Below are 25,865 nucleotides of genomic sequence, written 5' to 3' on the forward strand. Positions count from 1 at the left end.
GGTTCTACCCCAAGTTAACCTTCTAATTCCTGTGTCCAAAGCCATATGCAGCTGGGTGGGAATAAATGATGACCAGAATCTCAGATGAGAGTCTTATTATCCCTCTTATCCTCCCAGGATGGAATATTAAAGCTTCATCACCATTGACATAGATATCAACTATATTGTCCTGGTTATTTTATTGTCATAACTGTGAATAAACTCTCCCATAATTCACTACAGCTGCTCTGCTTAATGATGACCTTGGTTATGTCACACATAACAGGAGAAAACAGCTACATTCCACTCCACCTCTTGCTCTGGTTTTATAGTTTTTAACACCCTCTTCTATAATGTTGTCTATGTAATGGGGAGAAGAGTGTTGCTCCTTTTCTATTCAGGATGAGTAAACTTTTAAAATTTTTCTTACCCAAAAAGCCATACAACATTGTCATGTGATATCTTAGGGCTTCCAAGTCTTTACATTCATTCGCTGTGATCAGACCAGATCCTTTGTAACAAAAATAAACAGCTGTGCAGAGTTGTAGAGCCAAAGATGGGGTGAAGGCAAGAAGTAGGAACACACATCTGGTTACTTTCCCACAGGCAGCTCGCCTGTCCCCCTGTGGCTTCTTGATTTCCACAGGCTGGAGCTCATTGTTGAGAGAGAATCCCATCCAGGTGCTGCTCTTTGGGTGCTAGGAGATTTCTAGATATGTAGCTAAATTGTTTTTAATCCCCACTCACTTTCCTTATGAAGTCTCAGCACACAGAGATTGCAAAATATCAAGGAAACTTTATGCTCCTATTCCTCTTCCAGAATCAAATTTTCCAGTTAAACAAGTAATAAACTATAAAAGGCAGTTTATAATAATAAAAGCCTGAAGTGAACTATACCAAAATCCTTAGTGGTAAGTGCTAAGTAAGTAACATTTACTATGAATGTTCCTTTCCCCCTTCCTGTTTTACTCTGCTGTATGTATTTGAATAATTGGATTAACAGTTGTCTTAGGACAAACTGTTACTGTGCTTGGGGTCTATGCTAGGTGTTTGCAGTTCCTTGGCTTCTTAGTAAAAGAATAAAAATAAGGGTGCACTGTTTTTTCCCATTAAATTCAGTAACTGCCCCTTAAGCAACTGCTGTCCTAATTGGCAACTGCAACTTGGCAGCTAGCACTGCACTGGCCCTAGCCAGACAGGAATTCTGTTCCCTCTGGCAACGGCTCTATCACGGCCACTAAAGGGAACTTTACCTAGATCTCTATCCCTCCATAGAACTCAGGATTCAAAGGTTGAAGTGAAATCCTGCTCGCTCAGAGAGGCTGAATAGCAAGTAGATAACCTTCTCTCCTAGCTCCCCAAAACGAGCATCCTTCTGCTCAGCCCCCACTCAAGAACCCTAGCTACACATGGTTCCTCCCTACCACTTCCTGTCAGCTAGATGCTGACTCAGTCTCCTGATCCCAGGTTAATTTTATTTAATCAAACAAATATAACACATCTTTGCATCATTAAACAAATATTCTACAGCATAACTGAGTGTAACACATCTTAAATTAATATTCCACAACAGCACACAGAGATAACAAAATATCAAGGAAACTTTATTAAAAAGCAGAGTTATAGTAATGATCAGAAGTAAATATGTGGTCAAGAGTGACAGTGGGTCACATGGGTGAGGGTACTCTAGGTCGTCAGTTGATGTCTGGGACTTTCTTTTATGGTGTTCAAGAGAAGGAAGAATCTTTCCTAGAGGGTGTATATAGTGAGTTAGGTTCTCTGTTTTGATTGTCACTTAAGTTACATTAGATTCTTTTTCCTACCATCCATGTCTCTTTCCACGATGCCTCTGATTTTAATTATACGCACACCTAATTGTGCACTAGCATAAGATGGCTATTTTTCTTAAAAGCTCACCAAGAGATACTATTTTAATTGCATTTGCATCCAAGACCAGCTCAAGTCTTGATTAACTCCCTTGCTTTCCTACCCAATATCACTTGGAGTAATATTTGAATAGCAACTCTCCATTCTTGTTGATAGTCAAGGGGAAGAGGAACTTATTCCATTGTTCAGTGTCAGGTACACTTGCAACTCAACGCAGGTAGGGGTCCTAGATTTCTAGGTGCATTATTGTCACAGGGGTGTGTGCATAGCTCAAGCCAAGGGTAGTTACAAATTGCTAAACTCTTCCCTATGCTTGCCTGGCTCACAGTGAAACAAAAGTCTTTTATATCATTTAAAATCTAGTCTATGGGGGCTACAGAGATAGTTCAGAATCTAAGAACACTTGCTGGTCTTCCAAAGGACCTGAGTTCAGTTCCCAGAACCCATATCAGGTACCTAACAACCATCTGCAATTCCAGTTCCAGAGGATCAGATTCTTCTGGTCTCTAGGATGTCTAGACTCACGAGCAAACACCCACATATAATTTTTTAAAATAATAATAAAAATAAAGTATTTAAAAATCTAGGCTATGAGATCCTTGAAGACTTAAACAGCCCTGGACAGCTACTCTTTCATCACATTCTGGTGAATATTATGAGAATACCATTGTAATAGTGTTTTGGGGAAAACTGGATTAGGAAATAAGGTATGCAACCTGACATGAGCCAGGAAGCAAGTTTATTGTCTAGTGTTTATATACACAGACTCAGCAGATGTCTGTCTAAGGACTGAGCCCCAAGTTAGTTAAACTAAGCATTTTATACCTCTTCTGTACCCTTGATTGCTCCCACCCCACAGCAACCCAAAGTGACATATATTTTGATTGGATGTATTATGCTTGATTAACAGAGTTTGCTGAATTGCCCCATAAGCAGAAATTTTTCCCTAAGCAGCAGAATTTACCACAAGCCATTTATAATAGAAATGGGAGAGGAGGAATTTGGTTACAGAGGAAGAGAGATCAGTGGGGCTGAAGCCTGTTTTAGGTGTTTTCTGTTAGCTTCTCAAGGCCCCCTGCTACAACAGGCTCCATCCTAATTATTCAAGTGCCACAGAATTCTGAATTCAGAACTGTTCATAAACAGCTCACTAGAATTCATTTTCAAACTGTCAAAGAAACAATAGGGTACTATTCTGTGCTCTCTGTTAAGGGCGGAAGAACACCAAGGAGGCTAAGGACTAAAGATTATTGCAAAGAAAGGACCAGTGGAAACAGATGCCAGGCAGAGGAAGAACCAAGTACCTTTTAGCACTGTAATATCCCCTGCAGGGATGGGAGGAAGTGGGAGGAAGCAGACAGCAATGGAGCCGATGGTAGGAGCATGGCCAGATCCACTTTTCATGTTTGTGTGAAGGAAGTCTCTAGCCAGTGTTTGGAATGTGAACCTAAAGAAGTGGGAAGACACTGGAACAAGAGAGTAACACAATGAGTCTTCCTTCCCAGATTTTTTAAAAAAAGTAAATCATTACATCCATTGTAGAGAATATATCTAGGGCAAGAGTGAGAATGCAGACCGTTAGACTCGATTGGGATTAAGTAAGAAGGAGGCTATAATGGAGGCAGCAAAAGTGGTGAGAAGCAGATGAACTCCACAAAACTAAAATGTAGAGGCAGATGATCTCAGCACTTGGGCAAAGATTATGATGTGGGGGGTATAGAGGAATTGATGTCGATTTCCATGTTCCTGACAAGGAGATTTGGGTGCATGGAGGAACTATTATTAAGTCTGGACTTTAGAAAAACAACTGGACATGAGAACAAAGACTCTAGGCTTGGCCAGGGTACAAGTGAGATGTCCAGTGTGTGGCACTAGGCCTGAACTCCGAAGGAGTGCTTTGAGCTGTCACAGACGTTTAGGAGTTATCAGTGTTGGACAGTGTTGAAGTCTATCCTGGTTTGTTTTGTTTGTTTGTCAGCTTGACAAAAGTAGAGTCATTTGAGAAGAGGGAACCTCAATTGACAAAATGTCCCTACCAGAGTGGCCTATGGGCAAGTCTATGGGGCATTTTCTTGGTTAATGACAGGTGTGGGAGGGACCAGATCATTATAGGGAGTGCCATGTGGGAGGTGCCTCCCTGGATTGATGGTCCTTGATGGTGTAAGAAAGCAGGCTGAGCAAGCCATGGGGAGCAAACCAGTATGCTGTGTTCCTCCACGGCCTCTGCTTCAGTTCCTCCTGCCTTGGCTTCCCTCAATGGACTGTGGTCTATGACACGTAACCCAAGTAAACCCTTTCCTCCCTCGGTTGCTTTTGGTCATGGTGTTTTATTACAGCAATAGAAAGCAAACTAAGACAAAAGCTATCTGCATGAGAATGCAGCCCTAGTGTACATTTTTAAGGCCCCGACAGTCTCCACACTAGACAAGATGAGCTGGTAAGTGAAGAGGAGACTTCTAAGGGACTGAGGAGGAAGCTAGTGGCCATGATAGTGTAAATGGCTAGAGGAAGGGATGTAATGTGGTGTCCATCATTACTGAGGACCCTGTATCACCAGGCACAGAGAAGGGCTTAGAGCATAGATGATGCTGGATTGGCTCAGACCACGGTTAGGAACATATCAAATGCACCCAGAATGCAAATTTGCTGTGACTTCTTTGCTGTGGCAGCCTCCTCCTCTTCCTCTTCTTCTTTTTCTCCTTCCTCCTCTTCCTCTTCTTATTAATATTGCTCCCTTCCCTTTTCTCCCTCCACACTCTCCCATATATATCTCTTGCTCTCTTTGAAATTCATGGCCTCTTTTTCCACTAATTGTTATTACATGGATATACGTATATGTTTATATACTATACATTTATATTCCTAAATATAACCTGCTCAGTCTGTATTCTGTTACTAGTATGTATGTTTTTAGGACTGACCATTTGGTATTGGATAACAATTGCTGTGCTATTCCTCCCATTTTCTGCATTTCTTAGTTACCTGTAGTTCTTTATGTAGGGTGGAGGCCTTATAGGATTTCCCCCCACCCATTTTGGTGTATCTCTTGTGGTTGTCCATGCTCAGCTCATGTTTGGGCAGTCACACTGGTGAGACTTTATGGATGTAGCTTCTGACATTACTAGGAGATAAAAACCTCAGAGCAAACTCTATGATCTTCTGGCTTATGGTATTTCTGCTCCCTCTTCCACAATGTTCCCTGAGATTTAGGTGTGGGAGTGTTTTGTAGATATATTAGGACTGGGCTCCATATCTCTGTTTTTTGATTGGTTGTGGCTTTCTGTAAGTAGTCTCTACCTGTTGCAAAGAGATGTTTCCTTGAGGAGGGGTAAAGATTACATATATCCATGGATATAAAGACAAATGCTTAGATTGTTGCTAGGGATTATATAGGATTGGTAAAGTAGAGGTTGTAGGTTCCCCTCCAATATACATGAATTCACTAACACTCTGTAGTTAGCTAGGTTTCCAGTATCAGGTACAGTTTCCCTCTTGTTGAGTAGGTTTTAATTCCCATACTGAACCCTTAGGGTTATTGTGGCATGCTGATCATTGACATGATTCATAAGCATCATAGCTGGGTAGGAGTTAGTTGCCTCTCTTCTTTGGAAGCTTGCATGGTGACTTATGGTACCCATGAAAGCTAGTCCTCATGGAGAAGGCATTTAGGTCAGTTCCAGCTCAGGGGCCTCTGGGCCCTGTTTCAAAGTGCATGGTGTCCTTAGCAATAGGAACTTACTTTCTACCTCTGGGGGCAACCAAGGGCAATAGAAGTAGGCTGTGTGTTTGGGCAGTCTCTTGGACAGCCCTGACCAACAACTCAAAAGGGATTCTCAAGTCTGGTATTGGGGGTTTTGCTAGGTGATCTTGGCTCTTGTAGAAAGCATTGTCAACCCAGATAAGAAAAGTTCATAATATACATACATATATATATAATATGTAAATATACAGAATTATGTATATTATAGTTTTTATATAGTTAATATCATGATTCCTTATGGCCTTTTCAACATCCTAGTTGTTATTTTACCTACATCCCCCCTTCATCTATATTTATCTCCCTCTCCCCTCCCAAAAGAGGCACCCCCTTTTCCCATTTGCCCCATCAGACAAACTCCTTTGTCATCAAAGCTTCAAATTTCACCAGAGTCATGAAATGTTGACATCATATGGTGCTTTTTTTTTTCTTTTCTGGAATAGGCTAATTTGAATGATTTCATGTTAACTTTGGCTTCAGGGGAAGAAGGGGTCATTCAATCAAAATGAAGACTCATGAACCAAAATGATACCTAGCTTTAAAAGTCCTTACAGATTTCATAAGCATTTTTCTATGACTGGCATCTCTCTGTTCAGCTCTTTCATGCTTGTTTTTAAAAAGGTTTCTAAAGTATTGATAGTATGTTGTTCCTGAATATTCTATGTTGCTGTCCAGCTGCAGCCCGGGTTCAGGTCCTGAGATGGGGAAGGGGCAGCAGCATGAAGAAATGAATCGTCCGACCACCAGATGAATTTCACACAAGTGGCTGGCCCCAAATAGCTCCAGCTGTCTTTATTTATACATCAAAAACAAGCATGTTTTTCCATAGTAACAAACAAATTTTCCCCATCCTCCAACATTAACCTCCAGCAAAAACAAGTATGTCAAATATGTTTTTCCCAACTTTTACATCAAAACATCCTTAAACCCAAACAACACATTATTTTGCTAGCTTGACCAAATATTGAGCAAGGTACATCCTGTCTTTACAAAACTAAAAGTGATAAACATAGGCACACATTTTCAAGAACAACAATCTCGTTCAAAACACATTTACAGAAATGGGGGTGATCTGCCTCCGATCCTGTCAGTGCTGAATCAGAACAGCTCCCAGGGTCTGAAGGGACAGCTGGCATCCCCCAAAAAGAACCTGAGAAGCATCAGCTCCCAAAGAATTTTAGAGGAAGATATCGAGAAAAAGTGGGGTTTCCAGGAATGATCTTATCTGTCCCATGCATGATTGACAAAATGACACTAAAACCACCAAGAGAATCATCACTATTACTATAGAGAAGAGAGCATGCAGGCTGCATGGTGCCAGTAATATTCTGCACTGTCCCAAAATCCACTGGTCCTTGCCACGTGAGACTGTCCCCATGGGTTTTTGCCTTATCTGGAGAGCAGTTGGACAAGTACCTCATATACTGGTCAGAAACTAGGTTGCACGGCTCCCAACAATCCTAATTTCTTTTCTGCTGCTATGATCAAATATCCTAACCAAAATAATGAGGAGGGGGAAGCTTATTTCAGTCACAGGTTACAGTCCATCCCTGGGGGAAGTTAGGGCAAGAGCTCAATCAGGAACTTGAAGCAGAAACTAGAGAGAATTACTGCTTGCTGGCTTGCTCACAGGTTCATACTTGGCTAGCTTTCTCAGGTCATTCAGGACTGTCTGCCCAGGGACTGGTGCTGCCTACAGTTCACTGGGACCTCCTATATTAAATAATAATCCAGACAGTGCCCTGCCCCCGTAGTGTGTCTACAGGCCAGCCTAATCCAGGTGATCTCTCAATTGAGAATCCCTTTTCAGACAGACGATTCTAAGTTATGTCAAGTTGACAACTGAAGCTCACTAGGACACGCTACCTCTTGTCAACCTGACACACAAACACATCATTTTAGTCCACAACCATTCATCCCTTGTCCTCAAGCTCTCATGTTAACATCATACAAAGTCTTTAAGAATTCTACCACTTTAAAATTCCAAGGTCTCCAATGGGGACATGGGTGGGGTGGGGGGAGTGTTGGAGAGAGGCTGCGGCCAGAATGTAAAATAAATAAGGAAAAAAAGAAAGAAAGAAAGAAATTCAAGGTCTCTTTAAAAGTCCAGTCTCCTGACTGGATTCTTGTAATTTTTTTTAAGCTGCATACTTATTATTCCAAATGGAGCATTAAAGCAATCATGTCAAAGCAAACCCAAAATTTAGCAGTGTAAATCTAAATCCTACAGTGCAATGTCTGACATCTAGAATTCATTGTATAGTTTTCTGGCTCCAGAAGGGCTTGGGCAGCCCCACTTCTCCAGCTCTGCCATCTGCAGCACACATAGCTTTCCTCTTAGGTTCCAACTGCCCTTGACAGATATCTCACTGTCATGGATCTCCAATATCCTGGGTTTCCATTGCAGCTAATGACCTTCCCTGTCCTCTTCACAAGGACTTAAACCTTGTCACACCTTGCCAAGCCTCAGCTGGTCTCTATGACCCCCTCATACCTGTAAAATCAGTATCCGCTGGGCAACTCTTTCATACTATTTGCTAAGTTCTGCTGCCATCTGGAAATGCAGCCTTGGCCTCCAAAGACCACAGTGTCTGTGTGCTAAGCCTGAGGAATAACTTTCCTATTCTCCCAATGAATTTCACCTCAGTGATGTTGATCTCTTATTAATCACAGCTGATTCTTCAGTCCCAGTTAATCACAAATTCTGCACCAATATATCACACAAACACCCCCTAGTCCAGTTCTAAGGGTTTTTACTTTCCTGTGAAACCTCACATGCCAGGCCTCCTTAGATGCTTTTCTCTCAGAATTCTTATATTCCAAGCTCCCATTACAACAGTCCATTAAACACACACACACACAGAGAGAGAGAGAGAGAGAGAGAGAGAGAGAGAGAGAGAGAGAGAGAGAGAGAGAGAGAGGACTCGATGACTTTTCCAAATCAAAGTTCCAAACATTTTCACAAAGTTCCAAATACTTTCCAACAAAGTAGTACGAAAGGTCAGGTCCATCACAGCAACACCCCATCTTGGTACCAATCTCTGTTATATTTTTATCTTCTGTTGCTGGGCTAAAACAATCTGGCCAAAGCAATTTAGGAAGGAAATGGGTTTATCTCAGCTAACAAGTTATAATCTGTCTTAGTTGTTGCTCCATTTTTGTCAAGAGACACCATGACCAAGGCAACTCTTAGCATTTAACTGGGGCCTTGCTTACAGTTTCGTATAGCTATGGCCATCACAGAGGGGAGCAGACAAGCATGGTATTAGAGCAAAAGCTGAGAGCTTTATATCATGATCCAGAGGCAGCAGTCAGAGAGAGTGACACTGGTCCTGACATTGGCTTTTAAAACCTCAAAGCCCATCCCCAGTAACACACCTCCTCCAACAAGGCCACACCTCCTCCAACAAGGCCACACCTACTAATCCTTCCCGAACAGTTTCACTCTCTGGTGACTAATCATTCAAACATATGAGCCTATGGGGGGCATTCTCATTCAAACCACCGTTCTATCATTTAAGAAAGTTATGGAAGGAACTCTAGCAGGAACCTGAAGTAGAAAACATAGAGGATATTGCTTGCTGCCTCATGCATAAGCTCAAGCTTAACTAGCTTTCTTACATAGCCTGGGACCACGTGCCTAGGATACAGTGTGGCCCACAGTGAGCTGTGGCCTACTACATCACTTAATAGTTGTTGCACTTTGAGTATGTTGCTCTGATAAATCACCCTGACCCACAGCAACTTAGGGAAAAAAAATGGGTTTACTTCAGTTACAGGTTCTAGTTCATCATTAAGAGAAGTCACGGCAGGAACTCAAGCAGGAACTTGATATGAAACAATGAAGGAATGCCACTTGTGGGCTTGCTCACAGGCTAGTTTTCTTACACAGTCCAGGACCCATGCCCTGGAAGGGTACCACCCACAATAGGCTGGACCCTCCTATGTAAGTTCAAAATCAATTCAATCCCCCACTGACATGCTATATGGGTTTCTCAGTCTAATCTGATCAGTTTCTTGAATGAGGATCCCTTCTGAGATGACTCTAAGCTGTTAACAATTAAACTAATTAGGACACTAGACACTGGACATTTGGGATGATAGGACTATACTGGAAAATCCCTGTAAGGGGACAGTACTTCCTATTTACTCTTTTATATCTGGGTAGATGCCTAAATAAGTAAGGGTGCTGAGATGAAATCCATTATATATTTAGCAGTTTAATCATATACACACTTTCTTTGTTCTGAGTAATACTTCTGCATAGCACATATCTGAGGATTCTTTTATGTAATTTTATTAAAGGAATAGGCAGACAAAACTTCTTTCTTGAAGACCCCCAAGAGACCAACTCTTTGTTTATTGGAAAGAGAAAACATAATTTCTTATTATTTTTAGTTCTTAAAGTTAAGTGTTAAAATTAAAGATCAAATTATTTGTGGCATGACATTATATGTGATATTTTACCTATTTAGTCAAAATAGTTACAATTGTTATGTGGCTTTTTCCCTTTTACATGTTTTTCTTTTCTAAGCAAAGGATGTTGGTGGGAGTGGGGCATGTTCCTCTGTGTGGGTAATGTCACTGTTTTTCTTTGCTTGGGATACAAGCTAAGTTAACCTCGTTGGACTCTTTCCCAGGAATTGATGCGCATACACGTGGTGGTTCATTATGCTGCTGCACCTGTGTAGTGTGAAGGTCAGTGTGCTTTTCTGATTATAAGAAACCATCCATGTCATTCCATTATAATCCCTTCCACTCATAATGGAATGTGCCTGAGCCCAGAAACTATTGAAGCTGCCCAGTCCAGAATTTTCTCAAGTGCAGTCTCAACATTTGAGATCTATCACCCATCCCTTCCATGACCTGCATCCCCCAAGAATCCAACTGTGCTCCATTTTGAGATGATGTTATTTGCATGTCAAGTCCTTCTTGTGTGATGTGTATGTACCATTGTCACAAGTAATTTTTTATATGTAATCAAATGCACTGTGGTGATCCTTTAAAAATTATATTCAAGAGCCATAGGTAATTATGTGACAGTTAATATGGGTACTGGCTATATGCCTTGGGGTAAGAACAATGCATTTTCTTCATTCAGAGTCAGAGACTCTGGAAGGATATATGGCAATTGCTCTTGTTTCTAAAGACTTTTCATGGAAGATGCTTTCAACCAACTTCTCTCATAATTCCTGCCAAATCCCCTCCTTTTCCTTTTCCTGTGCCATTGTTCCTAAAATTCCTTCCCAGGGAAAGCCTAACCAATATCTATCCCTTCTCCTAAGGTCCCAATTACAAACACAGACATGATTCTGCTAAAGTTCACTCTGGGAACCAATGAATTTATTGGGCTTTCTCGGGGAGCATAGGTGAGGATGAATTACTTACGGGAGTGGAGGCACTCTTCCCCCCCCAACAGGTTGCACCTGAAAAACCTTATCCAGCAGGGATGAGCCCCTCCCCCCATCAGCATAGATGGAGCCCAACTTCTCTAGTCAGTTCTGGCCTCTATAGACTCTGGCCCTCTCCCAGGCTGCTTAAGTTACCAAGTATGGAACAGCTGGATACTCAGGTGAGAATCTCATGGCCCACTCTGCCCTCTCTGCTTGGGTTCAAACAATCAACAAGAATGACTTGGATGATCTCTTGCAAGGCAGAGGGGTACAGATGAATTTCCCAAGATGGTGGTTGCTTGGTTTGGAGGACAGTTACTCAAGATAGTCACTTACTTGTGGTAATAGCTTTGGTTTTCAGGGGGGAAAAAAACATAATTTACACTGCGTGTTTTCCCTATGAGTTCACTTCCTAAGAGGTAGATAAGATTTTTGTTCCTGTTTCACATGAGAAGGAGCTGGGCTACTCAGGCTGGAATGGATGCTGCAAAGTCTCAGTTGGTGAGTGAGAAGCGGTACTTCAACTTGGTCCACATGTCTGAACTGGAATCCCTAACTACAAGGTCCCTAATAGTTCTACAGTCAGACATAAAGAGAATCTTTGTTTAAAAAAAAAAAATGCTTACATTGCATATTACTTTGGAAATTTACTAAGTACAGCATTTGTATTTAGCTAGTTCTTGAATTAACCATGTAGGAAAAAGAATAAAGCCCCTTGTTCAATGTGTGTTGGTTTGTGACACTAGCAAGATTGTGAGGTTATACTCACACAAAGGTGGTTTCCTTCTGCAACAGAACATTGCTGCTGTATCATACAAATAGCAACTTTCTTCATTAGAAAGATATGACTACTGAGGGAACCCTAAATCCAAGTTATCTTTAGTTAGATCTTTTGTTCTTCTAAATACAGGGTAAAACATTCACACCTTAAGTTCTAGATGTTGCTTATCTCCAAACAATCTTCTTCTTTGGAACCCTTGCTCCTTGATCCTTATTCATTCTCATTTTCTCTCTCTCTCTCTCTCTCTCTCTCTCTCTCTCTCTCTCTCTCTGTCCCTCTCTCTCTCCTTTATGCTGAGAAAAATTACCATCTGTGTTAGCTAGGGGAGGTAGGTATGTTTTGGATTAGAATTACTTTTTTATTATTAATTTTTTCATTTATTTTACATACTGACCACAGTTTCCCCTTCCTCCTCTCCTCTAGTTCCCTCCTCCACCTCCTATCTACCCTGCTCCCCATCCACTCCTCCTCTGTCTTTATTCAGAAAGGGGCAGGCCTCCCATGGGCATCAACAAAGCATGGCACATCAAGTTGAGAAAAGACCAAGTTCCTTCCGATGTATCAAGACTGGCAAGGCAACCCCGCATAGGGAATAGGTTCCCAAAAGCCAGCTCAAGCACCAAGGACAGGTCCTTATCTCACTGTTAGAAGCCTTACAAATAAGCCACACAACTGTTACATACATGGGCCTAGGTAGGTCCCATGCAGGCTCCCTAGCTGTTGGTCCAGAGCCTGTGAGCTCCCAGGACCTCAGGGCAGCTGTCTCTGTGGGTTCCCCCATCATGAGCTTGACCCCCCTGGTTTATAAATCCCTCCCCACTCTCTTCAACAGGACTTCTCGAGCTCTCCCAGTGCTTGGCTGTGGATCTCTGCATCTGCTTCCATCATTTTCTGGATGAAGGTTCTCTGATGATAATTAGGGTAGTCACCAGTTTGATTACAGGAGATGGCCAGTTCAGATGCTCTCTCCATTATTGCTAGGAATCTTAGCTAGGGTCATCCTTGTGTATTCCTGTGAGTTTCCCTGGCACCAGGTTTCTCCCTAGCCCTGAAATGCACCCCCCACACCCAATCAGGACAGCTCTTTCATTACTCTCTCCCTCCATCCTGCCCCAACTCGCCCATCTGGATCCCTCACGATACCATTCCCCCCACTCCCACCCCTCCGCCCCAGGAAATCCATTCTATTTCCTCTTCCCAGGGAAGTCCAAGTATCCCTCTTGGAGGTCCTCCTTACTACCTAACCTCTCTGGGGTTGTGGATTGTAGCCTGGCTTTAGGGCTCCCTCAGTAGGGAACACTCACTACCTCCGAACTAGTTTATTTTTCATGTTTAACCAAGTCCCAGGCAGTTAAATTTTCAAGATCACAAATGGGCAGCCTTCTTGATTAAAATGAAAATTATCTGTTTCAAAAAATTGATTAAAATGGTAACTTGTAATAAGAGCTCTACAAAAACTACATATGGGTTAAAATAAAATGCTAAAAATAAGGAAATAATTTTTTAAAAAATTTAGAGTTTATATCAAAACTAAAACAAATTCTAAAAATAGCGCCCTGCTTGTTGGCACATGGCCCAAGAACAGAATTGTGTGAGGAGAATTCTGAGCGCTTGTGAGAACATGCCAAGAAAACAAGACAAGAGTCTTGTGATCTCACCTTCTTCTTGGAATATGTTCTCATGCTCCTCCCAGGTATAGCAGATAGGAGTCAGTTTACTTTGAAATTATTGATTACAACTGGCTATTGTTAACTGTTTATATGCCTCTATGAAAAAAAATCTGTTTTTGCCATGAGTAGCTTGTCCTTATGATTGTACACTTCGATCATGTGATTCTTCTTAAACCACAGAGTATAAATTGTCTGATGCTCTGAATAAAGTTGGCTATTGCATGAGAAAAAAAAAAAGCTGCCAGGTGGTGGTGGCACATGCCATTAATCCCAGCACTTGGGAGGCAGAACCAGGCAGATCTCTGTGAGTTCAAGGCCAGCCTGTTCTACAGAGAGAGATCCAGGACAGGCACCAAAACTACACAGAGAAACCCTGTCTTGAAAAAAACAAACAAACAAAAATTTATGACTAACACACCTAGAGAATGAGCATATATGTGTTAGGTTCAGGAAACTGAATTTGTACATAAGCCTGTACTACTAAACATCCAAGGAGAGGCTAAACATTTAAGTACCCCATCTTATCGAGAATATTTGTTTGTTCCACCTCCCCTGTGCATTACCATATCAGAGTCCGTCAGAGGCCATATCCTGGTCCTTTCACTCAACTTCTCCCCAGTCTCCCTCAGTGAGAAAGAGATTAACTTTGGCTAAATTTTCCCCATTGCAGAACACACCAGTCTTTTTAGTCCCCCTGAGCTTTTCATCTGTGCTTTGGCTGTCGAGCTACAAAGAAAAGCCTTTATAAAGCATCAAATAGCACTTTTCGGGTGTTTCCCCTGTTGTAGGGCATTCAAGTCAGTAACCCACCATCTTAGTTTTAGTTTCAGTGAGTATAGGGGGTGAGGAGGGCTACTGCCTTGATACTAGATTGTTTTGTCTAGAACACAGAATAGAGGAGACACACAGTTATAGAAGAAATGGTTTATTAAGAAATCGTACACTTCCAAGGACTGGAAAGTGGTCCAAAGGACAGAGAAAAGTTAGAGGCCCAGTGAGCTTCTTTACAAAAGACTGGGACCATTGGGTTGTTTGCCCAGCACCAGCTTTCTTGATATGCATATTTGTGAAGGTGGGGCATGTGTTGCAATCTGACCCTCTGCAAAATTATGTCTTTCACATACTAATTTTATTGCCATTTTTGTAAGACCATTTGTACTGCTCTTTTTATTGTCCTGCCTCAGTTCATCCCTGAGATCTGTGGTTCCAGAAATCTCACGAGGAACTGAAGAATGATACCTACTTCTGTCTACTTCTTGCTGTTTAGTTGTTGACCTTGCCTAAAAAGGACCATAAAGCTCTCTCTCTAGTCTATCTAGAGACTAGAATGGACTGTTTGGGTCTGCTATATGGGAATTGGAATCCCTGTATCACAAAGAATTTATTCTGCAGCTGCTCTATCTCAAAAGACTTCAATTTTTCAAGATTAAAAACACAAGCTCTAAGCAAGAATAACATCATTGTACCCACCAATGGTCCCCCAAAGCTTAAAAGCCAGGAAAGCCATGACCCTATATTATAGCAGGAGATAATCCTACCTTATTCTCAGGAGTGAGTAACCTTGAAAAATAAATACTTGTGGTTATATATTAAGTGTGTAGCACAAAGGATTCCAAGAATTCCTGTTATGAATGGTAGAATAGATTTAAAAAGAAAATAGTATGAAATTATAATCACCAAGTTGTATTATACCAATTGTGCTAAAAGAAATAGTAAAGAAAATAAAAGCATAAAACAATGCTACAGCTACTGATATATTTATAAACATGATTTATCTATGCATTTAAGAAGTTAAGATTGTTTTTATTGTTTGAAGAGAGTTTTTAATGATCTTTCAAAATATTTTTATTTATACATATATGTGAGAATCTGTATGAATTTTACAGATACTGCATAGCCTGGGGAGGCCAGAAGAGGGCATAGACTCCTTGGGCCCGGAGTTACAAGTGGTTGTGAGCTGTCTTGTGGGTGCTGAGAGCTAAATCTGGTCCTCTGCATGAGTAGTAAGTGCTCTTAACTTCTGAGCCACCTCTCTAGCCCCTTGAAATGAATTTTTAAGCCTTTTAACAGTTCTCAGGTATCAGTAACCTGTATTTAAGATGTTTTTAAGGCAGTGATGACTCAAAATAGAGAACTCATGTTTCAAATCATAATATTTTAGCTATTTCAGTTAGCATAGTGCAGGCCTCTGTCCACTCTGAGAAAGTGTCATCAAACATCAAAACATGTGTATATCTTCAACAAATATTTCTGTAGGTGCTGTAGTTTATGAGCATGCTGATTAGCTACATGTTTCAGAGTATCTAGAAACATAAGCTATTCTCCTTGATTGACATATTGGGACTCTTGGCTAAGATTAATCTGTGGAGACTAATCTAAAACTCCTATTGTGAGCTAAAAGGAACTTGAGTTAATTTAACAATCTCAATTTATGTGACCACTCATTTATAAAGTAATTGGTACCATATAAATGAGTCAAAAACATTTCCACATATAGACAATGCATGTATACATATATCCATATATAAAATTAGATGTGAAAATCAAAGATTTTTGTAGTTTTAATTTATGTTTATCATCCTGCTGAAGCCAGAGTCCCAAGCAGCCAATATTGTCTGGCTATATGCTCTGTCCTCTTTGACCCCAGAGGGCTGAATGCCCGGTGGTCTCTGGTCCTGCTAGAGCCTGAGGCCACAGGTTTCCAGGTTTTTAGTTAGACTCTTGATGTGATTATTTCTTCTACAGTATTAAGCAATTCTTAATCCAAACCCTGCACTTCTAAAGACATGACACTTCCTAGAACTAAATAGAAAAGTAGATGTAAAGTCACAGAGCCTAAACTAAATACTGGTAGGTTCAATTAGATACTCAGTAAAAGCAAAACATTGAAATCTGAGGTTTGTTGTGCAGACTTAAGGTAATACTTTTTTCTCTTTCTAAGTGATAAACACTAGAAGATGGCCTGCTGAGATAACCTCCATGTTCTAAAGGACTCATCTAGCCTGTTAAGAAATAGGGCAGAATTTTCTTCCTTTCCTTGACAGCCTCCTTGTTCTTATTGTATTGCTAACAATACCATATTATATTCATGTGAAGAGACACTCTACCACCAGGTCGCATCTATGGTTCCCTGCTGAGATATTGCAATCATAAGAAACATGTTCCTTATCTAGGACAGTTGGCATGCTGGGTAAATGGTTAATGGGATTTGGGGGAACTAATCCATTTGTGTATCTATTAGCTTCCTCCTAGATCCTGTTTCTCTTAGTGTGTGCAAAGAGCAGGACCAAGTATAGGCCTTTCCACCCTTCGGCCAAACTTCCCATTAACTGGACTGTACTGGGGCCAGAGGATTTCAAAATACAATATTAGCCTTTTCCCTTTTAGAGTGAAACTCCAGTTCTGTATTGTAGCATGAAGTGCAAGGGGTAGAGACAAGAAATGGAGGGCCTCTGGGGCACAGAAAGCATCCCTCTCAGCCAGTGAGAAGTCCTCAGGAGTCCCTGATGCTTGGAGCATCCCCAAAATCCATGCTGAACTGAGTGTAACACACAAGAGGGTTAGAACACCGGTTTGAGACCCAGTCCTCCAGTCTTATTTATCCTATCTGGGGTTTGAAATGACAAATTCCTACTACAGGCATCTCTGAAGTTATTTATTTGACCTTGGAAATAAATAAATAAATAAATAAATAAATAAATAAATAAATCTCTTTTTTAAAAAGCTTTGTTTTCTTATTTTAAAAAAAAAAAAAAAAAAAAAACCACTTTGGTTTGTCAGGGAAGTGGCTTGCCTTCATGAATATTCTGGTCTTTGTCCGGATGGCCATACACATTAAAAGTACAAATGGGAAAGTGGTTTTCTTGTTTGTTCTCCCCTCATGTTTAGGGGTGAAAAAAATTCATACCACTAGGGATAGCCCATCTCTCCATGCCTGAGTCTGCAGTCCTTACAGGTCTCAGGGAAGGTAGAAAGAGGAAGCAAAGGAATAAAGCAGCTGCTGAGAAAAGCACAGCTCATGGGAAGAGGGGAGAGCCAAGCATCCTCGGCTAACCTGAAGTTTTGACGTTTTAGTCCTTCGGGGGAGCTGCTGTGGAATGTGGGTGATGCACGATTTTGAAGTATGCCATGAAGCATGAGCATGTGTGTCTGTCCGTCTTGTCTATGTTTCCAACCTAAGCTTATGATCAGAATATTTCATCATGGTAGTCTTCAAATAGTGTGTACCAACCATAATGTCTGTCTTTTATATACTCAACTGGTGCATGCAGCTCCTGTTGGGCACGCCCATGAATGAGCAGAAAATTTAAGAGGTTAGAGAGGTTACTCCCAGCTGGCTCGCCAACTGATCCTGGTGGATGGTGGGGTTCAGGGGCACCCATTGAGGTTTCCTGGTGGATGCTAGGGTTCAGGGGCACCCATTGGGATTTCATTGTGGATGCTGGGGTTCAAGGGCACCCATTGAGATTTCCTGGTGGATGCTAGGGTTCAGGGACCCCCATTGGGATTTACAATTCCTTGTTTCCTTTACCTATAACTTTTCGGGGAAAAAAACAAATGACTATAATTATTGTCTTTTTATAAACTATTATAGAAGAAAATCCTTATTAAAATCTATATAAGCAATATAGAACTTTGTAATTTAACATTTTGTCTTACAACTCAACAGAAAGATGATGTTTTATGTAAATAAACTGTACTTTTAATAAAATATTTTTAGATATTTACTATCACTATAAATTATTTTCTTCAAAGATGATGTATCTTTTAATGGTATATAATATCCGATGCATTTTAGTATTTTATAAGACATGCTTAATTAACTCAGATATATAATTTAATAGATTTTAAGAAGTTAAGAGTATGTAAGTTTATAAGGTAAGACAGTGTCAGTTTGTCACACCTTTGAACAGATCTGAACTATATATTTATGACACAATAAAACAAATTAAGATCGCACCAGTTTTGCTTTCTATCTTATTTGTAAACCAGCAGCAAGGACTTTCAGCCTCAGTTTCCAGAATTAACACTTGAAAGGGGCTGGTTAGTAGAAATTCTCCCCAGAAACAACCAAAGTAGCACAGGCTTCTCATTTACCATTCCTAGAGAAGTTACAATAGAGGTTTCTCAAGTGCCCCCCACCCTTGCCCCTTCTGCCTGTCTCTCTGTCCCTTCAGTGCTCGGGATCCAACCCAAGACTCTTCCTGTACTAGGCAAGTTTTCTACCACTGAGTCAAATTCTCAGCTCCTGAATCTTTGTGTTCTCAGCATGACAGAGGCAGCATCTAATACTAGTCTCATATCAACTGGTACTGTAGAGTGGTCCAAGATCATTTCAAATGGCCTTTACACCTAAAATGTAGAAGTAAAGTTCAACCCCAAATCTAAAGATGAATGCCAAACAAAGCTATTCAGAAAAGCAAGCAGTGAGCACTCTGCTACACAAAATCTGAAATGTATGGTCATGTTATCAAATGCTGCTCAACGAAGTCTTCAAGATGACAAGTGTTTCAAACATATGTTCCTTTCAACTGGCACCAACAGCAGAAGTTTACTACAATCTCTCAGATCGTAAGACCGAACTGACACAGGCCTAGATCTGAGCCTCAGGACATCTGATGAAATTTTCAGGTTCTTATGACCCAAACACTGGGCACAGCCTTAGAAATAATAATAGAGACAGTTATTAAGAAAGGAAATAAATCCTGAGATGAGAGTGAAAATAGAGTAGGGAGTGGATTATCTGTTCCAAAAGGAGTAGCCCGGGAGATTAATTACCTTCTATTAACACAACACCCAATAGCCCACATTTGATGCCACCAATTTTGTTTGTTTGTTGGTATTTGTGGTTTCCAGGCATACTCTATTGTATATAGCCCAGGTGGAGAAGGGAATCTGGGCTCCCTCTGCCAAGTGGCTTCTTTCATTCACTAATCTTGACACTTCTGTCTCCAATCCCTTTCTCCTGCCATAACTGTCCCCTAAGAGATGTAAATCCCAAAATCTTTTGGGGGATGAAAAGTATGATGGGCAATCTGTCTTCAATAACTGTGTCCAAGTTGATAAAGGGTGTGGCTTTTGCCTAAGACTACCACAAGACTCTCCCTACTTTATTGATTAGAAAGGAGGAGTTAGATTTCTTGTATTGAGTCAGACGGGATTTCTGTATCCTAACGACTTTAGTTTGAAATGGTCACATATCTTAGAGGACACAGATTTTTACAAGATTAAAAAATCCAAAATTTGGGTATCAATACATAAATATGGAAATCAGTAATCCTAGAAAGGGTGATGACCAGGAAAACCACAGCCATGCTAGTTCCAGAAGAACCATCCTTGTGCACCAGGATGTGATCCTTTGAATTGTTTGTTTGTTTTTTAAGAGTTGGGTGACCCACAACCACCTGTAAATGCAGCTTCATGGGACCTGACATTCTTCTTGTCTCCATGGGCATCTACAAACACATGACAGAAACAAACACATGCATACTCACAAATGAAAATAAAATAAGTCTTAAAAAACAAACCCCTTGAAATATAAGGCTAATGATCTCAGTATACTGAATATATTTAAAAACTGGATACAAAAACATACTGTGAGCCATTTCCTCTATATTTATTAGAAAGCGTCAAAAAATGTAATTGTAGTTTGGAACAAATCCAGCAATGAGAAGAGTTAGTGAATTCAGCCACCTTGCTTAAGATGGGAACACTTAGATGTCTTAATACTTAAGAAAGTGGGGAGGAGGAAAACCAGTATAGGCAGGGTCGTGTTGTTTTTTATTTGGGTGGTAAAAATGGTCTCATTCTGCTGAAAGCTTACAGGGTCTCATGTTGGTCTAGGATTATTATTTCTATAGAGAAAAGCAAGATGAGCCAAGCAAGCGGTGTTTTAGGATGTAGGAGTCAACAATCATTAGTGTGTTACTTATCTTTGCTTTTTGGGGAGAAGTTTGAGGTCTTCCATTAGCTTACAGGTATAGGTGTTCTCTGGGTCCTGTGACACCAGGTAATGCCCCTTGGTTTGGAGTCACTGGTTTTTATCCTGGAGATATGAACTTAGCTGTTTGGTTTCCCAGCAGAATGAGTATGAAAGACATGGGTGTGCTTAGGACCATTGTGAGGACCCAGTGTGTGTGTGTGTGTGTGTGTGTGTGTGTGTGTGTGTGTGTGTGTGTGTTTATACATTTCTTAGAGTGGCTTACAGGCTTAATTCTCTACATTTGATTCAGAATGTCTCTTGAAAGGAGTATTGTTCTCCTTTTCTGACCCACTTTATCACTTTTCCGGACCAGAGGAAGTGAATAGTGTTGCCCAGCAGTCCTATCAGGGAGCCAGCTGAGTTATGCCCTTGGCTGGCTAGGATATCACAAGTAGACCCATAGTCCTAGGTAAGAGCCTAGGGGCTGTTTGCCTTCTGCCCAACAGGTGATAGGTGTGACCCTTTGCCAGTTTCCCCATACCCTGTATCACATAGGGAACCTTGGCTACTGCCTGATGTCTAGGTAACTTCGCCACTAGTAATTTCTCAATAGGAAGCAGCATTCTCAGCACGAAGATAAACTGTTTTTTGCTAACTTGCTTACAGCCTGTTCTAGTAACTGTTCAAGGGTGTCGTTCTAATGCAGCACCCCTAGAAGACCAGAAACAGAGCTACTATCAAGGCCATAGCCCTTGAACAATTTCTTACCCTGTTCTCTATGAAGCTGTCTTGTTGAGACACAAAATCTATCGCTTTCTTTCTAAGTAAATGCTTTTATAAAAGGCCTTGGCTGTCCTTAAACATGTATATCTTTTCTCACTTAGAAGAATTGTACTTCTGTCTAAAACTAGAGAAGGTAGAGGGAGGGACTTGTGTGTGGAACTCAAGGCTTGATTTTAATCAAGCTGTGCACATGGCATAACTATTTCCTCATGGCAGCATGTAGTATCATGTGTGTCATCTATTTTGTGTAAGCACTGTAGAATTAATTATTTTGTTCAGGCAAAGGAATTCCATCCCTATAGGCAGTCACAGATGCCTCTTTTCTTGTATTGTTGAGTTTAAGCTCCGTTTTTTCCTTTGTTAGCAATAACTAAATGTTCCTTTGCATGGTTTTTGTTTGTTTGTTTTCCTCTAGTGCCCATATGCATTATGCAGAATTCTTAGAGAATAGAGCCTTGCTAATATTCTACAGCGTCTCAGTTTATCACTGTATGTCACTGCTGAATTACAATATATAACCACGCTTCCTTGATGCAGATTCTTGTTTACACTGCTTCAGATAACAACCGTTTTCATGATCATCAGAGAGTACATACCATGAATCAGTGTGTATTTATTTCTTCTTTTCTCTTGATGAATTTTTAAAAATCCAGATGTGCAAAGTAAAAGATTTAGGAATATTTTATTATTTAAATGTCCAGATAGAGGCTGACTTGGCCCAAAGAAACCTCATGAACTATTAAGAATTAGACATCATATCCTGGAATCAAGATCCTGTGTAACAGCTCAGTTCATCTTATATTATTTGGATTGAGGCATGAACCAATCACTCATTATTCATCCAGAAACTACTTATTCAGTGTTTCCTTTGTATTACACATAGTCAAGGTATTGAGGATACAACTTTAGGCAAACAGGTCCCTGCTTAGTAGGGATTTCATTCTACTGAGGGAAAGGTGTTAGAACATTTTAGAATAAACAGGATAGAACATTTTGTAAGAACTGAAAGCACTAAAGAGAAAAAGCAAGGCAGACCCATGGTCCCTCTGATACTACAAAAAATACAGCCTCGTGTTTACCAAGTCTGTGTTCATCTCAGTGGGGTAATTTTACTTGGGCTAGTGAGGTTTTTGAGATTCCATTTGCTTGATGTTTTCCTTATTGAAAGGAAAATTTTTAATAAAATTTAAAATCTTGGTTTCTTTCAGAATCAAGAATCTGCATCAAGAAACCATTTTTTTTTTACCATAATTGGCAGAAGCTGAGGCTGGAGGACCTTGTGAGCTTAGAGGATATGGGGGTTTGAATGAGTAATGTATCGGTTGTCTCAGATATCTGAACATCTGGTCTTCAGTTGGTGCTGTTTGGGGAGGTGGTGCAGCCTTGCTGGAGGAAATACGTCAGTGAAGGCAGCCTTTGAGTTCATAGTTTCACCCCACTTCCAGTTCTCTTTCTGCTCTGTGTTTCTGGTTGCAAATGTGATCTTTCAGTTTCCTGCTCTAACTGCTGTGCCTCATCACCATGATGAACTCTTATCCCTCAGGAGCCATCAACCAAATTAACTCTTTTCTGTAAGTCTTGGTCAAGGTATTTTTATCACAGTAATAGAAAAGTATCTGATACAGAGAATTATTTGAGCTTTAGAAGTCTCTGTTCCCATGACCTCACCTCCCTGTTGGCCTCAGAAGGTGACCCTTGTCTATTTTGATGCCATCTCTACAATAATTGATTTCCTCCATCTGGACAGTGAGCCGGTATAAGTCTCTTCCTTAATAGAAGTTCTTCATGGATTTTCTTCTCTTCTGAATCTATCTTCCAATCATGTTTTAGAGACTTGACTCTCCTTGAGGGTTGCAAGGAGCTGTAAGGTGCCAAGTTATCACAACCACAGGCTACGTTTTCTGGATTTAAAAACAAAAAAAAGAGCCTTGTTTTTGTAATCACTATTGTTTTTACAGCCCTTAATGGGACAGGAGATTCAGTGTGGATTTATAAAATTGTATTTATTCCTACTCACCATCATTGCAGATCTAAAAATAAAATATGCTCCTGGAGATAAAGGTTCATTATACTCCTACCTCATTAAAATTTCAGCCTGTTTTGTGGTTATTTCATCTTTCTGGTACAATTTTATCTTTAAAATTATTCTTAGTCTCCTTTTCTCAATGTAATTAGCTAAATAACATTATGAAATCCCAATTACTGTTTGCCTCATTTCTACATGGCTTTTCAGTGTCCAGTGTTATTACTTGACAGATAAGAATATGATCACAGCAATCACCAGTGCACTGTCATCTAAGCTAGACTCCGTGCTCCCTAGGATATATTCTTTGGCACCCTGGGCTCACATTACAAGTGTTCCAGCATCCAGCATATCTCAGCTAGTTCAAACAATGTTGGTCTAGTGTTAGCTGACTTGATCTAACATACTGAATATTTCCAGTGGCACACTGCTATCATTGCTGCATTTTGATAAGTCTATTCTAAGCAATGCTTAATTCTAGTTTTACTTCATCAGCTTTCCCTATTCCATACTGAATAGATTCTTTGCAATGCTTTCTTCCTATTGCATGTCTTTCTTTGTTTCAGAAGTACACCCAAGTATCCTCTGAGCTTTTTTCCCCAGTCACTGCACCTACCACTGAGAAAATGTTTGCCCTCCCTCCCAATGCAATGCTTAATTTTTCTAAGGATGAGTTCCTCTACAGCTGCTCTTGTCCTATGTTACTATAGTCGAGACCCAATATCTTTTGCATCAGGTGAAAACTAAGGAAGGGTTGGAAACACAGACTCATGAATACAAACCAGCAATCCTAAATTACTATCTACAATTTAATAAGACTTGAGGAAACTAATGTGTGTGGTGGTAATCTAATTGTACTGAAATGTGATTTTGATTGTATGTTAATAAATAAAGTTGCCCGGGGGTCAGAGCTATTAGAGCCATAGACAGAGTGTGGCGGTGGTGGCACACGCCTTTAATCCCATAGATCTCTGTGTGTTCAGGGATACAGCCAGCATTGGAGACATATGCCTTTAAGACCTAGGGGGCTGTACATTCAGACAGTGACGAGGCAGTCATGTGTTTGGGTTTACAACCAATGAGAAGGCAGAACAAAATACTATAAAAAGATGAACAGACAGGATATAGCTCTCTTTCGGGAAGCTGGGACACCGCAGGAGGAAGGGTGAGATTTTAGCTCTGAGCTCTGACCTCTCGGCTTTCTCTTTTATATTGTTTCTGTATTTCTTATTTAATAAGATTGTTGGTTACATCTACAAATGTGGACATTTGAATTGGAAAAGTAGCTGTTTACGACCAATGTCATTCTGTTTACTGGCTTTCCCTGTGTTCAGACAACGTCTGCTATAAAACTTCTATCACCAGTCTACCTGGAGTGTTCTCTGACTATTGGTTACAAGTTCCCAAAGTCAGACATTCATGTTATAAACTTTTATATTTTGTAGTAAGACTGTTTGGCTATATTTTACCATGCTATTAGCACTGTAATATCGATAGAAAAATTCAATAATCATAAGCTCCTAAATAAATAGTCATAAGTGGAAAAGTAAACCCACACTACAGTTTAACAGTCGAATGTGGAAAAAAACAATGTTAAGAAAAATGATTGGAATTTAACTTTATAGACTTTGAATTTCTAGTAAGACAGTACAGAATTTGTTAAGAACTCACCATTAACCTACCTGATGTAGACTCTGCTTGTACCCATGTTTTCTTGGGAAAGTCTCAGCCATGTCATTCATAATCCTGCCTACACAACAAAATTCCCTACTGTTTGGAAGTAAATTTTCAGCTACCATGATTTACTTATAGAGATCCTGTGTCAGTAGCTTTGTGTCAAGACATCAGCATTTAAAAAATAATCCACAGGGCCCCATGGGTCTCCTTTTCTTCAGTGAAGGTGGTAATTGTATCTATTACTTCCCTCGTTGCTATTAGAAGCTATTTAACAGGAAAGGATTCATGTCGACTCATCATTTCAGTCCATCATGGTAAGGAAGTCATGGCAGAGTTGATGATCACTGGAGCTCATGGCAGAGGCTCCTCACATGTTGGTGAGTCAGGAAACAGAGAGCTAAAGATGAAATGAAAAGTGGCTAGATAGTCAAAAGTTCCCCATCCCAGTGATCTACATCTTCTGGACAGTCACTAAAAATCCATAGACTTCCAAAAGTAGCACCACTAGATGAAGACCCAGTGTTCAAGAATGTGAAACTATGGCAGATATCTCATTTAAACCATAGCAATAAAAGAGCAACTTTGTTGAGTTCTTCATTAAACAAAAGTATTAAGGGAAATATTTTGCTACGTATACATATATACATATATACGTATACATTTACATATATACATATATATGTATACATATACATATATAAAGGAATTCTAGATGAAATCACCAAGTAATAGGGGAGATAGAGTTCCAACTGGCCATATTTGACATAATCATTGTTCAAATATCAGTGGTGATAGCGATGATGATATAGCACATTTAAGTTACCCATCAACTGCATAAACTCAAATATAATAGTCAGGGTTCTCTACAGGAACAGAACTACTGATAAAATGAACATACATACATACTTGATTTGCTACACTGGTTTACAGGCTGTAGTCTACTCAATAAAAGACCAAGAATCCAACAGTTGTTCCAATGGGACCCCTTTGGCC

General features: G+C 40.3%; 1 protein-coding gene across 7 annotated transcripts in view; it reads left to right on the forward strand.

Moving 5' to 3' along the window:
• The window catches only part of Hecw1 (HECT, C2 and WW domain containing E3 ubiquitin protein ligase 1), a 282,149-nt gene that overhangs the window by 80,964 nt on the left and 175,320 nt on the right, over nt 1-25,865 (forward strand). For 2 of the 7 annotated variants that reach the window (XM_028859893.2, XM_028859900.2), the window contains exon 2: nt 10,264-10,321. The exons of 4 other annotated variants lie outside the window; for them this stretch is intronic. In XM_028859893.2, the coding sequence (XP_028715726.1) occupies nt 10,295-10,321 (27 nt within the window). In that variant the 5' untranslated portion in view covers nt 10,264-10,294. Of the gene's footprint in view, nt 1-10,076; nt 10,322-25,865 lie in introns of those variants that run through there. One more of the 7 variants, XM_037205930.1, reaches the window with a different exon arrangement.

This window comes from Peromyscus leucopus, chromosome 5 (assembly GCF_004664715.2).
Source record: "Peromyscus leucopus breed LL Stock chromosome 5, UCI_PerLeu_2.1, whole genome shotgun sequence".
NCBI lineage: Eukaryota > Metazoa > Chordata > Mammalia > Rodentia > Cricetidae > Peromyscus > Peromyscus leucopus.